This window comes from Tachyglossus aculeatus, chromosome 7, assembly GCF_015852505.1.
Source record: "Tachyglossus aculeatus isolate mTacAcu1 chromosome 7, mTacAcu1.pri, whole genome shotgun sequence".
Classification (NCBI taxonomy): Eukaryota; Metazoa; Chordata; class Mammalia; order Monotremata; family Tachyglossidae; genus Tachyglossus; species Tachyglossus aculeatus.
In genome coordinates this window covers 24,273,690-24,298,225 of record NC_052072.1, presented here as the reverse complement: position 1 = coordinate 24,298,225, position 24,536 = coordinate 24,273,690, and the positions used below count along the sequence as shown (strand labels likewise).

Here is a 24,536-nt window from a genome sequence, read left to right as displayed (position 1 = left end):
TGCCCAAACTCACCCGGCAGTTAAGTGGCAGAGCTGGAATTAGAACCCAGGTCCTTCTGACTCTCACGCCCTTGCCGTATCCACTAGGCCATGCTGCTTCTTTGAGTGCCAGAAACCACCCAGAGAGCAGACTGCTGTGCTAAGACACAGATGTCAGGAGCCCAGGGCTTAGTGCTCTATATTTACTGTTCTATTTATTTTGTTAATGATGTGCATCTTCCTTTACTTCTATTTATTCTGATGACTTGACACCTGTCCATATGTTTTGTTTTGTTGTCTGTCTCCCCCCTCTAGACTGTGAGCCCGTTGTTGGGTAGGGACCGTCTCTATCTGTTGCCAACTTGTACTTCCCTATCACTTAGTACAGTGCTGTGCACACAGTAAGTGCTCAATAAATATGATTGAATGAACGAATAAATCCACTAGGTCATGCTGCTTCTAAGTAATCAAGGTGGGATGGGGTAAGTGCTTCGATTAGATGGTAGCAGTTTGGATGGAGAGGAAAGGGTGAATTTTATTGATGCTGAGAAGGATGAACTGACAGGATTTGATAACAGATTATATGTGGATTGAATGAGAGTGATAAGTTAAGGATAATGCCAAGGTTATAGGCTTGTGAGACAGGGAGGAAGAAGGGGGTGCTATTCATTCATTCATTCAATCGTATTTATTAAGCACTTACTGTGTGCAGAGCACTGTACTAAGCACTTGGGAAGTACAAGTCAGCAACATATAGAGACGGTCCCTACCCAACAACGGGCTCACAGTCTAGAAGGGGGAGACAGACAACAAAACAAGACATGTGGACAGGTGTCAAGTCGTCAGAACAAATAGAATTAAAGCTAAAAGCACATCATTAACAAAATAAATAGAATAGTAAATATGTACAAGTAAAATAAATAGAGTAATCTGTACAAACATATATACAAGTGCTGTGAGGAGGGGAAGGAGATAGGGCGGGGGGGGGATGAGGAGGAAGAGAGGAAAAAGGGGGCTCATAGGGTGTAGATGGGAATATGACAAGTTCTGTACTAAGTGCTGGGGTAGATAGAAGATCATAAGGCCCCATATGGGGCTCACAGCCTAAGTAGGAAGAAGAACAGGTTTTGAATCCCCATTTTGCAGATGAGAGAACTGAGGTACAGAGAAGTTGTGACTTGCCTGAGGTCACACAGCAGGTAAATGGCGGAGCTGGGATTAGAACCCTCAAACTCTCAGGCTGTGCTCTTTTCACTAGGCTACACTGCTTCCCATGTTCATACTTCCTGCAGCCCAGGACTTTTCATGGCCATTTGTCCCTCCGGCTCTTCCCTGGCAGTGACCAGAGACACTGACCCTTCATCTCAGAATTGTATGTGGCCGGGAGAACTGGAGTTTCTCCAAGTCCTTGAAGCTAATTTTTTTGTTTCCTCCTTGTCTCTTCCAGACGGCGAGCCAATTGAAGCCATCGCCAAATTTGACTACATTGGCCGGACGCCCCGGGAGTTGTCCTTTAAGAAGGGGGCGTCCCTTATGCTCCACCACCGAGCTTCAGATGACTGGTGGGAGGGGAGGCATAATGGGATCGACGGACTCATCCCCCATCAGTACATCGTGGTCCAAGACACGTACGTTGGGGCCTCGGGGAGCATGTAAGCCAGTCGAGGCTGAGCTTTAAGGTCGGGCGCTTGGGACACACACCTCAGGATGACTCCAAATAGACACCAACCCAATCCTCAGGCCAGGAAAAGTGGCATCCATCAGTCAGTCAAAAGTATTTTCTGAATGCTGTTCTGAGCACTGTACTTAGCACTTGGGATAGTACGATACAGTTGAGTTGGTAGACGCAATCCCAGCCCACAACAAGCTTAAAGTCTACAGGGGGAGACAGACATTAAAATAAATTATGATACAGGAAAAAATAGAGTATAAGGATATGTAGTTAATTCTGTTGTACTCTCCCAAGCACTTAGAATAGTGTTCTGCGCGTAATAAACGTTCAAGAGATGCCATTGACTAAGTCCTTAAGAGAACATTAGTGCTCTTTCTAGTGAATTAAAATCAGTCAGTCAGTTGTATTTATTGAGTGCTTGCTGTGTGCAGAGCACTGTACTAAGTGCTTGGGAGAGTTCAGAAATACAATAAGCACATTCCCTGCCTACAACGAACTTATAGTCTAGAGGGGGCTAGGCAAGGTTCAGAACCCAGGCTTTCAGCTCCACTCAGACAAGCCTGATGGAGGGTTGGGGCCAAATCTCTCAGTTTTGCAGCCATTCTTCACGCATAGAGTGCAACAAGTCCTGCCAAATGAAGGCCATTGCCACCAATTTCATTCCTCTCTTCAGGGAGACTGGGCTGGGAAATTAGGCTAAGGACTGGCAACTTTTCGCACTTATTAGCTAGCCAGTTAGGACCCAATCCAGTGAGTTCTTTGGGCATTTTCTTCTGATGAATGAAAAGTCCCTCTGATTAGGTCATAGAAGGATCTTGGAGGGAGAGTGGAGGGGTCTCTGACTGCCAGTTCTACAGGAAATGACCTAAGTTTCTTGAGTTTAGTGGTCCAGGAGCATGGGGAATCTCAAGTCTTACCCACAACAGCCTCATCAGATGGGAGCATTCTAAAGGAATTGGGGATGTTGAGGGATAGGAAGGGGATAGTGTTTTGGGGATGTAGGGTGGGGGTTAAAGATACCCCTGCCTACCTCTTACTAATAATAATAATGATGGCATTTGTTAAGTGCTTACTATGTGCCAAGCACTGTTCTAAGCGCCTGGGGGGGATACAAGGTCATCATGTTGTCCCACATGGGGCTCACAGTCTTAATCCCCATTTTATAGATGAGGTAACTGAGGCACAGAGAAGTTGTGACTTGCCCAAAGTCACAGAGCTGTCAAGTGGCAGAGCTGGGATTAGAACCCATGACCACTGACTCCCAAGCCCTTGCTCTTTCCACTGAGCCATGCTGCTTCTTCCCACTCTGAACTCCAGGTTGAAGGACTCCCCTCATTTGGCCCCGATCGACATGTTTGCCATGTCTCCCCACCCTCCCCAAGCTGTGCCACTGCCAGCATATTTAGTCCTTTCCTTAATATGATTTCCTAAAGGTGGTTATCCCAAGTGGGCCTCTCTCTCCCCGTCTTTTCTGCAGGAGAGCCCTCCCTCTGAGTTGAGAATGTGGCAAATCTGGGTGTGGATGGCATCCTTCCAAAGTTAGCATAAAGACTTCATGCCAGAACCACGCGGAAGATGAGGGAGTAGGGGCTTCCTGGGCCCTTGCATATTTGCTCAGTAGCCAAAAGGGCCAGGAGAGAGACCTGCAAGTTGGCTTGAAACTCAGGGCCTGACTAGTCAGGCCGCGATGGAGAATGGGTCACCAAGTTCGATGCCAGTGTCCCCAAAGCGCCCTGCAGATTCGACCCTCCCTGGCCTGTTTGTTGTACAGGTCCTATTGTAATAATAATAATAATAATAATGGCATTTATTAAGCGCTTACTATGTGCAAAGCACTGTTCTAAGCACTGGGGAGGTTACAAGGTGATCAGGTTGTCCCACAGGGGGCTCACAGTCTTCATCCCCATTTTACCGATGAGGTAACTGAGGCCCAGAGAAGTTAAGTGACTTGCCCAAAGTCACACAGCTGACAATTGGCGGAGCCGGGATTTGAACCCATGAACTCTGACTCCAAAGCCCATGCTCTTTCTACTGAGCCATGCTGCTTCTTGTACCCTCCCAAGCACTTAGTACAGTGCTCTGCATACAGTAAGTGCTCAATAAATACCACTGAGTGAATGGCTAAGGGAGGCCCGGCACTGAGCCGGCTCTGCAACCACTTGGAAGGTCAAGGAAGACAGTGTAGGGTGGAAAAGCATTGATCCAAGTTTCCCAGCTGGATCCCGCAGAGCACTCCAGAGGCACCTGGGGTCCTATAGGGTCCAAACCTGACCCAGTCCTTCATTATTCATTCACTCACTCAGTTGTATATATTGAGCACTTAATGTGTGCAGAGCACTGTATTAAGCGCTTGGGAGAATACATTAGAACAATAAACAGGCACATTCCCTGCCCACAACGAGCAGGCAGTCTAGAGGGGGAGACATGTTAAAATAAATAAATTACAAATATGTGCTTAAGTGCTGTGGGACTGAGAGGGGGATTCATTCATTGTCGTATTTAGTGAGCGCTTACTGTGTGCAGAGCACTGTACTAAGCGCTTAGGAAGTACAAGTCGGCAACATATAGAGACGGTCCCTACCCAACAACAGGCTCACAGTCTAGAAGGGGGAGACAGACAATAAAACAAAACATATAGACAGGTGTCAAAATCCTCAGAACAAATAGAATTAAAGCTATATGCACATCATTAACAAAATAAATAGAATAGTAGATATGTACAAGTAAAATAGAGTAATAAATCTGACCAAATATATATACAAGTGCTGTGGTGAGGGGAAGAAAGTAGGGCGGGGGTATGGGGAGGAGGAGAGGGAAAAGGGGGCTCAGTCTTGGAAGGCCTCCTGGAGGAGGTGAGGGATGAATAAAGCGATTAAGGTGCCCCACCACCAGAGGCCTCAGAGCTGGGAAGCTGGCAGGGTTTGGGTGTGTGTCTTACTGATTTAACGCTGCTCTTTGTGTTGTTGTCGTTTTTTCCTTCCACTCTGCCCTCCTGCCCCATTTCCCCAGCGAGGACGGGATCACGGAGAGGTCAAGCCCCAAGTCCGAGATTGAGGTCATTTCTGAGCCACCTGAAGAAAAGGTGACAGCCCGAGCGGGGGCCAGCTGTCCCAGTGGGGGGCATGTAGCTGATATTTATCTTGCAAACATCAACAAGTAAGCTCTGCTTTTCATTTTCTGCTCTTTTGACTGTAGCACCAAGACTCACCCTCTTTCCTAACCTCCTCTTCTCCATTCCTGCGCTGCACTTAGGGAAGTTGAGCACCACCCGGCTTTCTCAACCTAATAATTTGCATGCCTTCATTGCCGCTGGCCAGGTGGATTGGGCGAAGAAGCTTCCGCAAGCTTTAGTCGATGGGGCCGGACCCTCTGCAGGCTGTCACGGGGCCCTATCGAAGGGAGCCCTCTGTCCGGCCCACCAGAGTGGCTGCCGCCAGGAACCCTCCGGGTCCACTGAGTCAGAAGCTGCTGGGTAGATTCCAGGGTCACCTTGCGTCCTCACCTGTGACTCTGGACATTTGGACAGAAAGGTCCCTCCAGGGACCGTCCTCTGCTCCAGTTTTTGCCTTAATAATCTTCCTCTGGGTGTCCCTGAAACCTGCCTCCTTTACCGAGAGTCCAAGGTCTTGTGTCTTGAATAAGTCTGTTGTTACACTGGGAGTTTGGATTTTGATATTGTGTGTTGGTGACCCCCGCCCCCCACTCCCAAATCCTTCAGGACTCCCTCTGCCCTCCGTGGAATGAGTCCGAAGCAATTTGAGTGGTATGCCCCGTCCCTTCCTGTTTCATTGTGTTCTTTTTGAGCCAGAAGAAAGTTTGCCCCATTTGACCGTGGCCTTAACCCCCTCCCCGAAAATCATCCCTTTCCATTCCGTCCCACGGAACAGCCCTACCCCGACTTCCCCTCAGCGGGTCTTTAGCTCCTGACGTCCAAGCATGCACTGTCGCCCAGGAGCCGGAGGCCGTGACTCCTGCCATGGTATCCTGGGACTGACCTCATATGCCTGGGCGGACTGGGCAGCCACGTCCGACAGGATGCCCAGGAGATGCTCAGGATGCCGGGGAGCTGGTTCCGTCTCAACCTGACCACAGTATCCAAGCCAGGCTCCATCTTCCATCAGTCCCAATGCCCTGGGCCAGAGCCCAGCAGCGGGCCCTGCCCTCAGAGAGTGCTTTCTCTGAATTGATGATGATGCCACCCCTGGGGCTTTGGAAGAATGAAACGATTTGCACAATGTGGAGAAAGTTTCCTCTCCTCAGCTCAATGAAAACCTGTTACTGTAGCACCTGGACATTGAAACTGGAAGGAGAATAAATGTGCTCATTGTTTTTGAAACCTACCAGTTCGCCTGGATTTTTCTGCGTTTTTCCAACCATTAATTAGCCAGTACCGTGATAGGGGCCTAAGCCTACCTACTTTAGATGCCCGCTCAGCACTCAGTCCCCCAGCTGTCGGTGTAGTGAACTCTGAGGATAATTTAGCCATGGAAATAGCCAGTCTTTTCCCCCAGGGTGAATGACAAATATCTATGCGTGGCCACTAGAAAAGATGGCTGAAATGTGTTTGCCCATCAGGATACCCTCTTAGTGGGAGGGCAGGCAGGGAAGGAATCAATCTGGGTTGATTGCTGAGTCAGTTGCAGCATTAATAATAATAATAATGGTATTTGTTAAGTGCTTACTATGTGTCAAGCAGTGTTCTAAGCATTGGGGTAGATAGAAGCTAATCAGGTTGGACACAGTCCCAATACCACGTGATACAGTCTTAATCCTAATTTTACAGATGAGGTAACTGAGGTACAGTAAAGATAAGTGACTTGCCTGAGGTCACACAACAGACAAATGGGACACCTGGGCTTAGAACCCACGTCCTTCTGACGTCCGGGCCCATGCTTTATTTACGGGGCCATGCGGATCTCACATTAGAGGGAAGGGGCAATGGAGAAGTGCTCGGCCCATTCTAGGCGCTTAAATAACACCATAAAAACCAGATTTGGGCCCGGATTTGAACGTCTCCATCATCCCAGTAGTTTGGAGCCTAGATGTACCAGGTGGCCCACTTCACTTCCACACTTCCATTCTGATTGATTCTCTTGGGTAAACTCCGGATTGGGCCCAAATCCCATGGATAGTCATTGAAACAGCTGACTAATGATGTCGAATAGGGAGAACTTGAACTGACCTGGAAAGGATAAATATCCCTGTCCTAGGTGGTTCAGGGGTGCTACCTGGGAGACAGAAAAAATGTCTTGTCCTCTCACCCCCTGCCAAACACACGAATATACAAACATCATGCTACCACCTCTTGAACGTCTTGGAAATCCACCTTCTTCACGCTAACGGCGTAGCGCCGGATCCCGTGGGAGCCACCAGCTCACTGGGCCAGAGGGTGGGACAAAACCATACTGTAACAGGAATAACTGGGTGAGAACTTCTTTGCCATGGCCTCATGATCCTGCTAAGAAAGGGACCAGGATGGGTGAATTGGCAGCCCCTGATTTACTGTGTGACCCTTGAGACTTTCCCTTTGTGAGCAGCTCGGTCCGAGGAATCGGAGCACTCTGCCAGCCCGTAAGTATTTTCTTCTCCCTTTCCAGGCAGGGGTGGGGGAGAGCCAAAGGGTCCGAGATCTCCAGAGACGTGCTGGAGTGGACGCTTCCTGAATCCTTTTCCCTGGAAGACCTCCGTGCATCGGTCATTTACTCCTGCCCCTGCCTTCCTCCCTTCCTGCCCCGCAGTGGCCCGAGTAGAAGCGGGGCCTCCCTCTCACGCTGCCCTCTCTGTTTGTGATTGAAGGCAAAGGAAGCGACCAGAACCCGGGAGCATCAGGAAAGCTTTCCGGCAGAGCGACGGCCACGGTCCTCATAGCCTGAGCGGCTCCCTGCTGGAGTCCCCGGCCCTGGGCCCGGGGGCCGCCTCCCGCCCGGGCTCCCAACCCCTCATGAGTCAGAACCTCCCCAAGGACGGCCCCGAGAAGTGCTCCGTCAGCGGGCTCGGGAGCCTCAACTCCATCAGCCGGCACTCCTCCCTGAAGAACAGGCTGGACAGTCCACAGATCCGGAAGACGGTGACGGCCGGAAGATCCAAGAGCTTCAACAACCATCGGCCTATGGATCCGGAGGTTATCGCGCAGGTAACCCGGCGATTCTTGACACGCTCAGCCCAGTCCAGTGCTCCACACACGGAAAGTGCTCAACAATAATAACGGTACTTGTTAAGCGCTTACTATGTGCCGAGCACTGTTCTAAACACTGGGGTAGATACAAGTTAGGTTGGACACAGTCCCTGTCCCACATAGGGCTCACAGTAGGAGGGAAAAGTTAACTGACTTTCCTAAGGTCACCCAGCGGACCTGTAGCAGAGTCAGGATTAGAACCCAGGTCCTCCGATTCCCAGGCCTGCACTCTTTCCACTAGGCCAAAATGCTTCCTGATCTCGTCTACCTGCGTAACGAATCCCTTTCTCACATCCTCCCTCTTACCCGGTACTCTCTCCCCCTTCATATAGACCAGTTCATAACTCTCCCCACCTTCAGAGTCTTATTAAGGTCACATCTCCTCCAAGAGGCCTTCCCTGTTTAAGTCTCTTCTCCCTGACTCCCTCTCCCTTCTGCACCATCTATGCACTTGATAGTCACCTCAGTCTCAACCCCACAGAACTTACGTACATATCCATAATTTATTTATATTAGTGTCGGCTCCCCCTCTATAAGCTTGTCCAGGGGCAGGGAGCATATCTATTGTATTACACTCTGTTGTATAATTACTCTCCCAAGTGCTTAATACACTGCTCTGTGCACAGTAAGCATTGCTTATGCTTAATAAATACCATTGATCGATTAATAGTCTCAAGATTATCCAGGTGTCTAGACTGATCCAAACTGGTTTACATTGGTCTAAACTTGTACTCACCTCTTTGGTTGTTTATGAATTGCTTCTGTATCAGAACAGTAATGGGGCACCTCCATACTGGGCTGCAAGTGAAACCAGTCAGTCAGTCAATGGTATTTACTGAGCACTTATTGTGTGCAGAGCACTGTACTAAGCGCTTGGGAGAATACATTATAACAGTATTACAGACACACTCCCTGCCCACAACGAGCTTACAGTCTAGAGGGGAAGACATTTGTATAAATAAAGTACAGAGATAATAAATAAGAGATAATTCATTACAGCTAATGAATTATTCGCTCTCCATCCCCCCCACCTTACCTCCTTCCCTTCCCCACAGCACCTGTATATATGTATATATGTTTGTACATATTTATTACTCTATTTTACTTGCACATATCTATTCTATTTATTTTGTTTTGTTAATATGTTTGGTTTTGTTCTCTGTCTCCCCCTTCTAGACTGTGAGCCCACTGTTGGGTAGGGACCGTCTCTATATGTTGCCAACTTGTACTTCCCAAGCGCATAGTACAGTGCTCTGCACACAGTAAGTGCTCAATAATTACGATTGATTGATTGATTGATAATACATTACAGAGATAAGTACATTGGAGAAAAATACATTCCAGAGATAATAAATAAATTACAGATATTGCAGGTTATAGAAACCAGGATTCGCTTGGGATAAATGGCTTCTTGCCCTGAGTTGACGGTTGGTGGCTCTCAGCAAAGAGGTGTGACGTATTCTTTTCCCCCTAAACAAATAACACAACTGACTAGTTGTGTTCCTTTGTCCGTTCTGTGCTTGCAGCTTGGGAGATTTGGGTGTGCCATATGCCAGGCCATGCTCTGCCTGCTGCCTGTTATGTCCTCCCTTTGTGAGGTCTCCTTACCTGTGTCCACTCCCTGACCTTGGGGTCATCATGCTGTCATAAGCATCATCATCATCAATCGTATTTATTGAGTGCTTACTGTGTGCAGAGCACTGTACTAAGCGCTTGGGAAGTACAAGTTGGGAACATATAGAGACAGTCCCTACCCAACAGTGGGCTGTCCTGAGGAGAACACTCAGGGGCCTGCAAAATCCAGCAGGAGTTGAGTGACTGTAAGCTTGTTCTGGGCAGGGAATGTGCCTGTTGTTTTGTTATATTGTGCTCTCCCAAGCGCTTAGTACAGTGTTCTGCACACAGTAAGCTCTTAGTAAATACAGTTGACTGACACTGGTGGGCATTTGGGTGGGTGAGTGGATGGTGGGAGCCAGGACACCCCCCGACCCCCCGTCTCTACACTTCAATCATTCAGTCGTATTTATCGAGCGCTTACTGTGGCACAGCATTTTCATTTATTCATTCAATTGTATTTATTGAGCGCTCACTGTGTGCAGAGCATTGTACTAAGCACTTGGGAAGTACAATTCAGCAATTAATAGAGACAAACCCTGCCCACGGCTGGCACAGCACCGTACTAGGCACTTGGGAGAGTTAACGGTAACGGTCGATAGGCACATTCCCGGCCCTGAAGGAGAAGCAGCATGGAAAGAGCACAGGCCTGGGAGCCAGAGGACCTGAGTTCTAATCCCAGCTCTGCCACTTGTCTGCTGTGTGGCCTTGGGCAAATAGCTTAACTTCTCAGTACCTCAGTTACCTCGTCTGTAAAATGGGGATTAATACTATGAGCCCCATGTGGGACATGGACTGCATCCAACCTGATTAGCTTGTATCTACCCCAGCGTTTAGGACAGTGCCTGTCACATAGTGCCTTCTAGACTGTGAGCCCACTGTTGGGTAGGGACCGTCTCTATATGTTGCCAACTTGTACTTCCCAAGTGCTTAGTACAGTGCTCTGCACACAGTAAGCGCTCAATAAATACGATTGAATGAATGAATGAATGAACATAGTGAGCACTTAAGTACCATTAAAATAGTTTAAAAAAAGGTGGGCGGTCTACAGGGGAAGACAGACATTAAAATAAATTGTGGATTTTTTTATGTTATTAAGCAGTTCCTGTTTGTCAAACACTGTTTTAAGCACTGGGGTAGATAAAACTTAATTATCATCAATCGTATTTATTGAGCACTTACTGTGTGCAGAGCACTGTACTAAGCGCTGTCAGATATAGTCCCTATCCCACTTAGGGCTCGCCATCTAAGTAGGAAGGAGAAACAATATTTAATTCCCACTTTACAGCTGCTAAACTGAGGCACAGAGAAGGAGTGATTTGCCCAAAGTCACATGGTAAGCAGTTGTGAGAACCAGGATCGGAACCCAGGTCCTCTGACTCCCAGGCCGTGCTCTTTCCAAATGCGTGTAAATCCTTTGGGGCTGAGAGAGGGGTGAGTAAAGGGTACAAATCCAAGTGCAAAGATGGCACAAAAGGGAGAGGGAGTAGGGGAAAATAAGGGCTTAGTCGGGGAAGGCCTCTTGGAGGAGACGTGATGTTGTTAAGGCACCTCCTCTTCACGTGCCAAAGATCAGCTCCTCAGAATGGATACCTGTTTTCACTTGGGTGTCTGTCACACATTTTTTCCTTCTGCAGAAAGTAGTGGAGTCCTGGCCAAGTCTTTTAAAAAATGGGCCAGCTGGGCCGATATTTCCCCCAGCCCGAGAGCGCGTCCGTGGCCAAGCGTTTTCCTTGAAAGGCCTCTTCTGTGAGCAGAACTGAAATCCCCTGGCCTGGGCTCCAGGGTGAGACGCAGGCTGGGGCTTTCACCAAGACGAGAGCTAGCAATGGCTGTGTCATCTGCAGCCAAACACAAAAACGAGGGGCCCCGACATCCCTTCGGCTTAGCTAGCCCGCTGTCCCGGCTCTGTTGGTCTTGGGTGCGGAGTCGTCAGTCACGTCCAGGAGACTGTTTCTCCTGGCTCTGTCCGGGACAGGTGTGAGCGAGCTCGGCGGGTGGAGGCTCAGTGCTGTGTGCTCAGCTGGGACCGACTGCAGGGCCAGAGATGCAGTCGCTGAGCATTTTTCAAGTTCTCGAGCACTGCGGAAGGGAACGGCGTTGAAACGCTGCCAGAATAAAGCATGCCCAGGAAAAAGGGCCCCAACCCTCCCAGCCCCACAGCACTTCTGTACATAATTGTAATTTATTTTTTATTTATATGAGTCTGCCTCCCCCCTAGACTGTAAGCTTGTTTCTGGCAGGGAAAGTGTCGTTTCATTGTTGTACTCTCCCAAGCTCTGCACAGTAAATACAACTGACTGATTGAGCCCCAGCAGTGGGTCTAGGAGGCGAGGGCAGCAGTTCTGTTGTCTGATTTGGCTTCCTCACCCAAGGCGGGGCCGAAAAAGACCTTCTTGCTCTCCGCTGGGAGATCTCCCCCTGGAAGGCAGCAGGCTGTGGCTATTCTTTGAGCCCCCATGCACAGTTTTCTCGTGGCAGCAGAGAGGAAGGTGCTGACATATGTTGGAACTGGCTGGCTGCAACCATGACAGGAAGGAGGTCACGAGTTGGGAAGCATTGGGTGAGGGCCAGAAGGGCTCCTTTCCCAACAATAATAACAGTAATAATGGCATTTGTTAAGCACTTACTATGTGCAAAGCACTGTTCTAAGCACTGGGGAGGTTACAAGGTGATCAAGCTGTCCCACGTGGGGCTCACAGCCTTAATCCCCATTTTACAGATGAGGGAACTGAAGCACAGAGAAGTTAAATGACTTGCCCGAAGTCACACCGCTGACAAGCGGTGGAGTTGGGATTTGAATCCATGACCATAACCCATGTTTTGGGTGCCGGGAAAGTTTGCCCTGCAGAACATCTTAGAAACTACAGCGTGACTCAATGGAAAGAGCACGGGCTTTGGAGTCGGTGGTCATGGGTTCAAATCCTGGCTCCACCAATTGCCAGCTGTGTGACCTTGGGCAAGTCGCTTAACTTCTCTGTGCCTCAGTTACCTCATCTGTGAAATGGGGATTGACTGTGAGCCCCCTGTGGGGCAACCTGATCACCTTGTATCCCCCCAGCGCTTAAAACAGTGCTTTGCACATAGTAAGCGCTTAATAAATGCCATTATTATTATTATTATTACAGTAATCTTCAGTTGTGGAAGGCCCCAAACTAGTTAAATAGGAGTGTCTGGTAACAGCGTCTGATCCCTCCAGTCTCTTAAAGAGACCTTGGTAAAATTATATCCACTCCCAATTGGCCCTCAATCCGGAGAGAAAGGAGATGTGCACCTGCCGGAGGGAATCCATCTCTCCTCTTGCCTATCTGCTGGTCCCAGTGCAGGGAACAGTGTTACAGGCCTGTGTTTCCCCACCCCACCTCGAGCTGCTCTAGAATGAGAGTCAGAATCCCCATTCATTCAGTGGTATTTATTGAGCGTTTACTGTGTGCAGAACACGGTACTAAGCCCTTGGGAGAGTGCATTACAACAATAAACTGACAAATTACCTACCCATAACGAGCTTTAAGTCTGGAGTGGGGGAGACAGACATTAATATAATCAATCAATCAATCAATCGTATTTATTGAGCACTTACTGTGTGCAGAGCACTGTACTAAGCGCTTGGGAAGTACAAGTTGGCAACATATAGAGACAGTCCCTAACCAATAGTGGGCTCACAGTCTAAAAGGGGGAGACGGAGAACAAAACCAAACATACTAACAAAATAAAATAAATAGAATAGATATGTGCAAGTAAAATGAATAGAGTAATAAATATGTACAAACATATACATATATACAGTAAATATATATATATATATTTACTTATATATAAGTAAATTACAGATATTTACATATGTGCTGTAGGGCTGGGAAGAAGGATGAACAAAGGGATCAAGTCAGGGGGACACAAAAAGGAGTGGCAGAAGAGGAAAAAGGGGCTTAATCAGAGAAGGCTTCTTGGAGGAGACGTTCCCTCAGTAAGACTTTGAACCGACCCCGGAGACCGTTGCGGACTCCGAATCCTCTGGCAAGGCTCTCGTTCATCTTCTCTTCTACCCCCCTCCCTGCAGGATATCGAGGCGACGATGAACTCAGCCCTGAATGAGTTGAGGGAGCTGGAACGCCAGAGCAGCGTCAAGCACACTCCCGACGTTGTCTTGGACACCTTGGAGCCCCTGAAGATCTCTCCGGCGGTGGCGCCGACATCCGAACCCTCCAGCCCCCTGCACACGCAGATCCTCAAGGACCCCGAGCCCGCCTTCCAGCGGAGCGCCAGCACTGCCGGGGACATCCCCTGCGCCTTCCGGCCCGTCAAGTCGGTCAAGACGGCCGCCCCAGTGAAACCCCCGGCCACACGGCCCAAGCCAGCGGTCTTCCCCAAAACCGGGGCCGTCGGCCCCGGGGTCAACTCCTCGGCATCTCCCCAGCCCGCCGACAAGTCCTGTACTGTCTAACGGACCCACCCGTCTCTCTGTGGATATAATTTTATCGGGATCCGGTCTAAGGGACTGGAGGGATCGGGCGCTGTCACCGAAAGCTTCCTATTTAACTAGTTCGGGGACTTCCAGAGCTGAAGATTACTGTAGTTTCTAAGGTGTCTTGCAGGGCGAACCTTCCCAGCACCCGAAACACGGGAAAGGAGCCCTTCCTCCCTCCCTCAGCCCCTCTCCCGCCCCCTCCACGACCTCCTTCCAGTCAGCGGTCGTAGCCAGCCAGTTCCAGCGTTTACAGGTCTTAGGCAAAAATACAGGTGGGTTTTCTGTTATCAGGTCACTGTGAAATCTGGCCAGGCCAACAACAAGGACCTGGGAATGGCTGTCACTTCCTCTTGGATAGCGGGTCATGCCTTGTTCAGATATTTGGCTGCTGAGAGCAGGTTTTTGGCAGCCCCGCTTTTTGGGTACTGGTTAGGGTCACTTATATAGCCTGGGATTTGTCAGTCCCACCCACCCACGCTACCCGCACGACAACAATTGTAGGCTTATTCAGTCACTGGCACGTTTAGACTCTCCTTTTTGGGGCTCCAGACCCGCAACTATCATTAAGTTATTGTGGCACTTCACACACTCTCTTTCCCTTAAAATACACATTATATTTTGTGGGGAGGGATGGAAAGTTCATCATAGAAACCTCTCAATCGATCAGTTGCATTTACTGAGCGCTTACTGTGTGCAGAGCACTGTACTAAACACTTGGGAGAGTACGACACAACAATGTAATGGACTCATTCCCTGCCCATAACGACCTTACAGTCTAGAGGACGAGCTTACGGTCTTTCGAAAGGCCAAGACTGAGCTTTCAAATGGGTTTGGGCTTGGTGGCTGGCTTTTCTCGATTCAGCTTGTCGATGTTTACATTCCCCCTTCTCACCCCTCTAGAACTGCAGTCCAACCGTCTTTAGAAGTTTCCTCTTGTTAAGTTTTCCCAAGTGGTGTGTTCAAACTGGGGCCTGTCCACGTAGCCATGAATTTCCATTTTCTTCCCAAGAGGGTTTCCCAGTTAAGACCGCTAGACGCTCTGAAGTGCTTCTTCGGGTGGTTTTCCATAGTGGTGTTAAAAGTTTTAGTTTTCAGAGAACAGAAGGCAGTAGAAGTGGGAGAGTCAGGGCCTCTCCTCTTCCTCCTCCTCCTGTTCCCGTCGTTCTCCATCCTCCTCTCCCTTCTCTTCTCTGGGCCCCTTGGAGCAATACTTCTGAGCCTTCTAGTAGCCAGACGATTTTCCCCAGGGTGCAATGTGAAGCATTAAACAAGTTCTAGTCCTGGTTGAAAAGGAGTTTTGAGGAGGTCCCGGCCCGTGCCCTGGCATGGTATTGGCGAAGGCTCCCCTTGGGGGTAGCTGGATTAAATTCAGCCCTGTCAAGCTAGAGCGAGCATCTCCCCTCAGAGATGATGGCCTTTTCCATGTGGAGCGTTGCATCAGGTTTGATACCCCCCTGAGTGAATGTTGAGACGTGACAGACAGAAGAACTGTGGAATCTGAAGGAACCATCTGCATTTTAATACCCGCACTGAGTCTGTACATAAGAGTGAGAGGTTGAGAGGCTTTCAGTCTGTCAGCCAGCTGCTTTCTTCCAGCTCCTCTGTCGTCTTTCAACTCGTCCGCCCTTCGAGGCCACCCAAAAACAGGTGAAAGATTCTCCCTCGTGAAGTCTGGCCAATCCAACCGCACCAGCCCGCTTCCACGTGCCCACTCCCTTGCCCGCGTGAGGAGATCTGGGCTGGGAGCGGGGTCCTCTCCAGACTTTCAGATGCCAGGCTGGCTGCGAGGAGGAAACACGCGTGCCTTACTCGTCAGTTCACCGGTCTTTCCTGGCTCGGAGCCAGGCCTGCTCTGCTTGGCAGCTGTGCTGGGGTAGGGGAGAGAGGATGACTGCACTGGAAGGAAAACTCGTGTTTACCTTATCTTTGTATTCAATGTTGGCTCCCAATCTCAGAGCATCTCTTTAAGGGGGTCAGTTGGATCAAGTGGAGGAGAGGTTTCCTGGCTTATGTGAAGAAAGACACTCCTGCGAAGCACTGTATATGAGTGAAGTCTTAGAACCACAAGGGGTGGGGTAGAGAGAGAGAGATGATTTCAGCCCCATGAGTGCAGCCTGGGAAAAGTAACTTGGGACCGTTTGGCTTCTTGACTTGTGTTCTGGGTGTTTCTTTCTCTGACTGGCAGCCGTGATCAGTGAGGTCTCACCTGGGCATTGCCAACAGACCTGCTCATCTCCCAGAGGTGAAGCGTAGGCTCGGGGAAGCTGGAACACAGCAAAGTGGGAGCTGGGAAAGTCTTGACCACCCAGGAATCTGCAGCTCTTCTGAGGGGAAAGGACAGCGTTTAACCTTCACTTGACATTCCTGTAGCCGGCAGCTTCGGGGTGCTTTTCACACCACCGACCAGAGTCGCACCCCGACCTCTTCCCAGAAAGCAGGGCAGCCATATTCCGAGGGAAAACTCTCCTGCATTTACTTGTTAAATGTCTTTTTGTTTGTTTCAATTCTCCGGACCACCCTCCTGGCTTGTGGGAGGATGCCGATTGGCATATTAAGCTGAGGGGTACTCTGGATATAAAGTCTTAATTCCTAATCACCCTCGCAGCGGGCTGGGGTCTCTTCCTCCTGTGAGGTCATTTCTCCTCTCAGAGCTCATTGCAATCAACTGGAAGCGGGATGTCACACACTGTGATTTACATGGAAAAACCAAACTAGGCCTCTCAACCAGCATGGAACTTGAGAATGAAACAACCCTTTGCTTTGCAAGTCAGGTCATCGTCATTGAATTCTTGGGGTGGGTTTTTTTTTTTTTGGTGAGGGGAGGGGGGTGGGAAAGGAGTTGGGTGGGGGTTGTCTGTGCCCTGCCAAGATGGCAAAGAAACTGGAAATCCCAACCCCAACACAACCCTCTGGATGACCCGGGCTTCTCCTGAAGAGGCACCAGTGGCAAAAGGATGAACAGACTCTGTGGAAGGGCCGGGCTTTATGTATTGCATATTAAGAAGAATTATTAGATCTTCCAGGGAAATGCAACTTTGTGACGTATGACTTGTATGTAACGTTTGTGTAAAATTAATGGTATATTCTTTAAAAAAAAAATAGTGTTGATAACTGGAATACCGTATGTATGCTTGGAAATGCTTTGTATGAACATCAGACTGTCACTCAATGTTGGATTGGGGGAAAATCCAAAGCACAACTTCAAAATAAAATACGTTTTTAGGTTACAAGGCTGCGATCTGTGCTCTCCACTCCCAGCTCCACCCCATCCCGGGAGATTTTGTTTGTTTTGTTTTATGGTAGTTGTTAAGTGGTTACTATGTGCCGGTCACTGTTCTAAGCACTGGGGTAGATTCATTCATTCAGTCGTATTTATTGAGGGCTTACTGTGTGCAGAGCACTGTACTAAGTGCTTGGGAAGTACAAGTCGGCAACATATAGAGACGGTCCCTACCCAACAACGGGCTCACAGTAGATAACAGCTTAGCAGATAGGATACAGTCCTTGCTCATGGGGGTTCACAGATTTAATCCCCATTTTACAGATGAGGTGACTGAGGCATGGAGAAGTGAAGTGACTTGCCCAAGGTCACATAGCAGACAAGTGGCAGAGCTGGGACTAGAACCCAAGTCCTCCTAACTCCCAGGCCTGCTAGGCCTGGTGGAGTTTGATTTAGACCTGCCTGCCTTGGAGGCAGGGGAGGAGGCAAGATGATCCTGAGAGGACTTGTTTGATGAAGTTCTTTGCCCATTCCCACTCTCCCACCCCTAATGCCAGGGGTTTTCTCTCTCACACACACACAGGCATACCTGATTTGGGCGGCCATCCAAAATAATAGTATTCATTAATAAATAATTATGGTATTTGTGAAGTTCTTACTATATGCCAAGCACTGTTCTAAGCATGAGTGGTGGTAGGGACTGTCTCTATATGTTGCCAATTTGTACTTCCCAAGCGCTTAGTACAGTGCTCTACACATAGTAAGCGCTCAATAAATACGATTGATGATGATGAATAAATATGATTGATTGATTGATTGGTGGTGGGGTATATTCTATTTACTATTCAATTTATTTTGTTAATGATGTGCATCTAGCTTTACTTCTCTTTATTCTGATGACTTGACACCTGTCCACATGTTTTGTTGTCTGTCTCCCCCTTCTAGACTGTGAGCCCGTTGTTGGGTAGGGACCGTCTCTATATGTTGCCAACTTCCCAAGCGCTTAGTACAGTGCTCTGCACACAGCGCTCAATAAATACAGTTGAATGAATGAATGAATCTCCCACCCCCAGTTAGGAAATAAAAGAATTCAACCACAACTCTCCATCTGGCATTTCCAGTCTTGTGTTTGTATAGGTCTATGACTGAGAGCCCAGGCCAGGTGAGTAGAAGAGGAAGTGCCCAGACCGGAACCCTATGATAGAGCTGTGGGTAGCAAAGACAGCACCAGACTTTGTTCCTGGAACTCTTGAGGTCATCTCAAGATGAAGCAGCGTGGCTCAGTGGAAAGAGCACGGGCTTTGGAGTCAGGGGTAGTGGGTTCAAATCCCAGCTCCACCACTTGTCAGCTGGGTGACTTGGGGCAAGTCACTTCACTTCTCTGTGCCTCAGTTACCTCGTCTGTAAAATGGGGATGAAGACTGTGAGCCCCCCGAGGGACAATCTGATCACTTTGTATCCTCCCCAGCACTGAGAACAGTGCTTTGCACATAGTAAGTGCTTAACAAATACTATTATTATTATCATTATTATTATTATCTCTGAGGGGCAGGGGCTCCTCTCTGGTCACAGTCAGAGCCGCCCACCCTGGGAAATCGGGTGGCTTTCAGAGGAGAGAGATCTGGGAGAGCCTAGCAACTCTTGCTGAAAAGGGGAGAGGAAGGGAGATGAGGAAAGTAAATATGTTCTCCCCAGGCTCTGGTACCCAGTGAGCTCTAGGGCTGCATTCTGGCCTTAATCCTTGGTTTTACCGGGTTCCTGGCCCAGTCTAAGCAGGAATGATGAGGCTGGGGCTCAAACTGAATAATACTATTAATTAATAATGTATTTGTTAAATACCTACTATATACCAAGCACTGTACTAAATATTAGGAAATATTAGGCCTTCCCAGACTGAGCCTCTTCCCCTCGTCCCCCTCTCCATCCCCCCATCTTACCTCCTTCCTTTCCCCACAGCACCTGTATATATGTATATATGTTTGTACATATTTATTACTCTATTTATTTAACTTGTACGTATCTATTTTATTTTGTTTTGTTAGTATGTTTGGTTTTGTTCTCCGTCTCCCCCTTTTAGACTGTGAGCCCACTGTTGGGTAGGGACTGCCTCTATATGTTGCCAAATTGTACTTCCCAAGCGCTTAGTACAGTGCTCTGCACACAGTAAGCGCTCAATAAATAAATATGATTGATTGCTTATTAGGAAAGAAAAAAGATAATCAGGTAGGACACATGGGGCTCATAGTCTGAGACAATGGGCATTTAATCCCCGCTTCACAGATGAGGAAATTGAGGGACAGGGAAGTTACACAGCAGGCAGGTCACGGAGCCAGGATTAGAACCTAGGTATCCGGACTCCCAGGTTTTATGTTTTTTCCACTAGGCCATGCTGCCTCTCAAAGGGAGATTTAAAAGGCTGGTACAGTCTCCCTTGCCGAACTTGAAGAATGTTTGAAATGGCTCTCGGCCTTTTCTTCCTCTTGTGAAATAATCCCAATTCCTTTTATCTCGGGCGCCGTTGCCCAGGCATGCTCATTGTTGCCTTTAGGTGGATTTTAGCTTTCCTGCTTTCCTGCTGTCTTCTGACCCAGCTTAATCAGCGTGTTGGTTTACCTCCCCACCCTCTTCCAGGGAATTTGACGGCCAGGTCTCCCCCTTGGTGGGGGGCACTTCTCTTCAGCAGCAGCCCCCCATTTCTGTCCCCAACTTCTGCTTCTCTGGGCCTTATCTGCGAGGCTCTGCTGCCACCTTAAGGGACCATTTGGTCTTGGCTCATCATCATCATCATCATCAATCGTATTTATTGAGCGCTTACTGTGTGCAGAGCACTGTGCTAGGCGCTTGGGAAGTACAAGTTGGCAACATATAGAGACGGTCCCTACCCAACAGTGGGCTCACAGTCTAAAAGGGGGAGACAGAGAACAAAACCAAACATACTAACAAAATAAGATAAATAGGATGGATATGTACAAGTAAAATCAATAAGTAAATAGAGTAATAAATATGTACAAACATATATACATATATACAGGTGCTGTGGGGAAGGGAAGGAGGTAAGATGGTGGGGATGGAGAGAGGGACGAGGGGAAGAGGAAGGAAGGGGCTCAGTCTGGGAAGGCTCGATTGGCTCCATCCCCCAGAGCAACTCTGGGCCCAGGGTCCATCAGAATGCGAACATGTGAGAAATCTGGGGCACTGGTTCATTCCTTCAATCGTATTTATTGAGCACTTACTGTGTGCAGAGCACTGGGAAGTACAAGTCGGCAATTTGGATTTCTGGTGGATAATCGCGCTAATTTAAATGGATTTTGAAATCAAATCACACTAATCCTTTATCGATCGGTAGTATTTATCGAGGGCTTAGTGGGTCCCGCTCCTCCCCATCCCCTCCGCCTTACCTCCTTCCCCTCCCCACAGCACTTGTATATAATAATAATGATGGCATTTATTAAGCACTTACCATGTGCAAAGCACTGTTCTAAGTGCTGGGGGGGATACAAGGGGATCAGGTTGTCCCACGTGGGGCTCACAGTCTTAATCCCCATTTTCCAGATGAGGTAACTGAGGCACAGAGACGTTAGGTGACTTGCCCAAAGTCACAAAGCTGACAAGTGGCGGAGCCGGGATTTGAACTCATGACCTCTGACTCCAAATCCCGTGCACTGAGCCACGCTGCTTCTCATATATGTTTGTACGTATTTATTACTCTATTTTATTTGTACATATTTATCCTATTTATTTTATTTTGTTAATATGTTTTGTTTTGTTTTGTTGTCTGTCTCCCCCTTCTACACTGTGAGCCCACTGTTGGATAGAGACTGTCTCTATATGTTGCCAACTTGTACTTCCCAAGTGCTTAGTACAGTGCTCTGCACACAGTAAGCACTCAATAAATACGATTGAATGAATGAATGAATGAACAGAGACGGTCCCTACCCAACAACGGGCTCACGGTCTAGAAGGGGGAGACAGACAACAAAACAAAACATGTTGACAGGTGTCAAAATCGTCAGAACAAATAGAATTAAAGCTATATGCACATCATTAACAAAATAAATAGAATAGTAAATATGTGCAAGTAAAATTAGTAAATCTGCACACATCTATACAAGTGCTGTGGGGAGGGAAAAGAGGTAGGGTGGGGGGGATGGGGAGTAGGGGAGGAAAAAGGGGGCTCAGTCTGGGAAGGCCTCCCCCAGGAGGAGGTGAGCTCTCAGTAGGGCTTTGAAGGGAGGAAGAAAGCTAGCTTGGCGGATGTGCGGAGGGAGGGCATTCCAGGCCAGGGGGAGGACGTGGGCCGGGGGTCGACGGTGGGACAGGCGAGAACGAGGCCCGGTGAGGAGGTTAGTGGCAGAGGAGTGGAGGGTGCGGGCTGGGCTGGAGAAGGAGAGAAGGGAGGTGAGGTAGGAGGGGGCGAGGTGAGGGAGAGCTTTGAAGCTGAGAGTGAGGAGTTTTTGCTTAATTCGTAGGTTGACAGGCAGCCACTGGAGGTTTTTGAGGAGGGGAGTAACACACCCAGAGCGTTTCTACACAAAGATGATCCAGGAAGCAGAGTGAAGTATGGACTGAAGTGGGGAGAGGCAAGAGGATGGGAGATCAGAGAGGAGGCTGATGCAGTAATCCAGTCAGGATAGGATGAGAGATTGAACCAGCAAGGTAGCAGTTTGGATGAAGAGGAAAGGGCGGATCTTGGCGATGTTGTGGAGGTGAGACCGGCAGGTTTTGGTGACGGATTGGATGTGAGGGGTGAATGAGAGAGCAGAGTCGAGGATGACACCAAGGTTACGGGCTCGTGAGACGGGAAGGATGGTGGTGCCATCCACAGTGATGGGAAAGTCAGGGAGAGGGCAGGGTTTGGGAGGGCAGATAAGGAGTTCAGTCTTGGACATATTGAGTTTGAGATGGTGAGCAGACATCCAGATGGAGATGTCCTGAAGGCAGGAGGAGACACGAGCCTGGAGGGAGGGAGAGAGAGCAGGGGCAGAGATGTAGATCTGGGTGTCATCAGCATAGAGATGATAGTTGAAGCCGTGGGAGCGAATGAGGTCACCAAGGGAGTGAGTGTAGATAGAGAACAGAAGGGGACCAAGAACTGACCCTTGAGGAACCCCTACAGTACGGGGATGGAAGGGGGAGGAGGAGCCCACAAAGGAGACTGAGAATGAATGGCCGGAGAGATAAGAGGAGAACCAGGAGAGGATGGAGTCTTTGAAGCCAGGGTTGGATAGTGTGTTGAGGAGAAGGGGGTGGTCCACAGTGTTGAAGGCAACTGAGAGGTCGAGAAGGATTAGGATAGAGTAAGAGCCGTTGGATTCGGCAAGAAGGAGGTCATTGGTGACCTTTGAGAGGGCAGTTTCGGTGGCGTGTAGGGGACAGAAGTTAGATTGGAGGGGGTCAAGGAGAGAGCTGGCGTTGAGGAATTCGAGGCAGCGCGTGTAGACAACTCGTTCTAGGAGTTTGGAAACATCCTATCCCAATTGGATTACTGCATCAGCCTTCTCTCTGATCTCACATCCTCCTGTCTCTCCCCACTTCAATCTATACTTCATGCTGCTGCCTGGATCATTTTTGTGCAGAAACGCTCTGGGCATGTTACTCCCCTCCTCAAAAATCTCCAGTGGCTACCAGTCAGTGTACACATCAGGCAAAAACTCTTCACTCTCAGCTTCGAGGCTCTACATCACCTTGCCCCCTCCTACCTCACCTCCCTTCTTTCCTTCTACAGCCCAGCCCATAGCCTCCACTCCTCTGCTGCTAACCTCCTCACTGTGCCTCATTCTCGCCTCTGCCGCTAACCTCCTCACCGTGCCTCATTCTCGCCTATCCCGCCGTCGACCCCCGGCCCACGTCCTCCCCCTGGCCCAGAATGCCCTCCCTCCACACATCCGCCAAGCTAGCTCTCTTCCTCCCTTCAAAGCCCTACTGAGAGCTCACCTCCTCCAGGAGGCCTTCCCACACTGAGCCCCCTCCTTCCTCTCCCCCTCCCCATCCTCCCCGCCTTACCTCCTTCCCCTCCCCACAGCACCTGTATATATGTTTGTACATATTTATTACTCTATTTTACTGGTACATATTTACTATTCTATTTATTTTATTTTGTTAATATGTTTTGTTTTGTTGTCTGTCTCCCCCTTCTAGACTGTGAGCCCCTTGTTGGGAAGGGACCATCTCTATATGTTGCCAACTTGGACTTCCCAAGTGTTTAGTACAGTGCTCTGCACACAGTAAGCGCTCAATAAATACAATTGAATGAATGAATGAATGAAGGGTAGGAGGGAGATAGGGCGATAACTAGAAGGGGAGATGGGGTCAAGAGCGGGTTTCATGGGGCAAAGCAAAAAAGGTGATAGCCTTGACTCTGATGTTCAGGAGGTTTGGTTTTATACGAAAAGAAATGGTTAGCCACTGGAAATTTTCGAGGGCTCTGTATGGTAAGCAGCATGTTCTAGTGGATAGAGCACACACCTGGGAGTGAGAAGATCATGGGTTCTAATCCCATCTCCATTGCTTGTCTGTTGTGTGACCTAGCCCGGACTTGGGAATCAGAAGGACGTGGGTTCTAATTCTAACTCTGCCACTTGTCTGTGGTGTGACCTCGTGCTAGTCCCTTCACCTCTCTGTGCCTCAGTTATCTCATCTTTAAAATGGGGAATGAGACTGAGTCCCGTGTGCGACAGGGACTTTATCCAACCCGATCTGTCTGCATCCTAGCCCAGGACTTAGTACCGTGCCTGGCACATAGTAAGTGCTTAACAAATACCGTTATTATTATCATTACCTTGGGCAAGTCACATAACTTCTCTGTACCTCAGTTCCCTCATCTGTAAAATGGGATTAAGAGTGTGAGCCCTATGTGAGACAGGGACTATGCCCAACCCGATTATTTTGTATCTACCCCAGTGCTTAGAACAGTGCCGGGCACATAGTTAGCACTTAACAAATACCATAATAATAATAATAGTAATTATTATTATCAAAAGGCATTTTAAAATGATGATATGTGTATCCGTATACTGAAGCGGGGGGAGACACGAGGCAGAGATTGCAATAAGGGGATGGTTTCAGTAACCCAGCTGGGATAATGAGCTTAAACTAGGGATGAGGAAGGGATGGTTCTGGGAAATATGATAATAGTTGTGGTATTTGTTAAGCTCTCACTATATGCCGAGCACTGTACTTACCAATGGGGTAGATACAAGATCACTATGTCCCACATGAGGCTTGAAGTAAGCAGGAGAATAGGTATTGAATCCCCATTTTGCAGATGAGGGAACTGAAGCACAGAGAAATTAAGTGACTTGCCCAAGGTCACACCACAGACAAATGTCAAAGCTGGCATTAGAACCCAGGTCCTCCGACTCCCAAACTGGTGCTTTTTCCACTAGGCCACGCTGTTTCCCATAGCAAAAGA

General features: G+C 48.7%; 1 protein-coding gene across 3 annotated transcripts in view; it reads left to right on the top strand.

The window, feature by feature from the left end:
- SRGAP2 (SLIT-ROBO Rho GTPase activating protein 2) overlaps window positions 1-14,643 on the top strand; it is a 303,664-nt gene extending 289,021 nt beyond the window's left edge. The window contains exons 20-23 of one of the 3 annotated variants that reach the window (XM_038748678.1): window positions 1,427-1,607; window positions 4,661-4,807; window positions 7,448-7,784; window positions 13,498-14,643. In XM_038748678.1, coding sequence (XP_038604606.1) covers window positions 1,427-1,607; window positions 4,661-4,807; window positions 7,448-7,784; window positions 13,498-13,881 — 1,049 coding nt within the window. In that variant the 3' untranslated portion in view covers window positions 13,882-14,643. Of the gene's footprint in view, window positions 1-1,426; window positions 1,608-4,660; window positions 4,808-4,903; window positions 6,018-7,447; window positions 7,785-13,497 lie in introns of those variants that run through there. The other 2 variants (XM_038748679.1, XM_038748680.1) reach the window with 2 other exon arrangements.
- The last annotated feature ends 9,893 nt before the right edge of the window (window positions 14,644-24,536 follow it).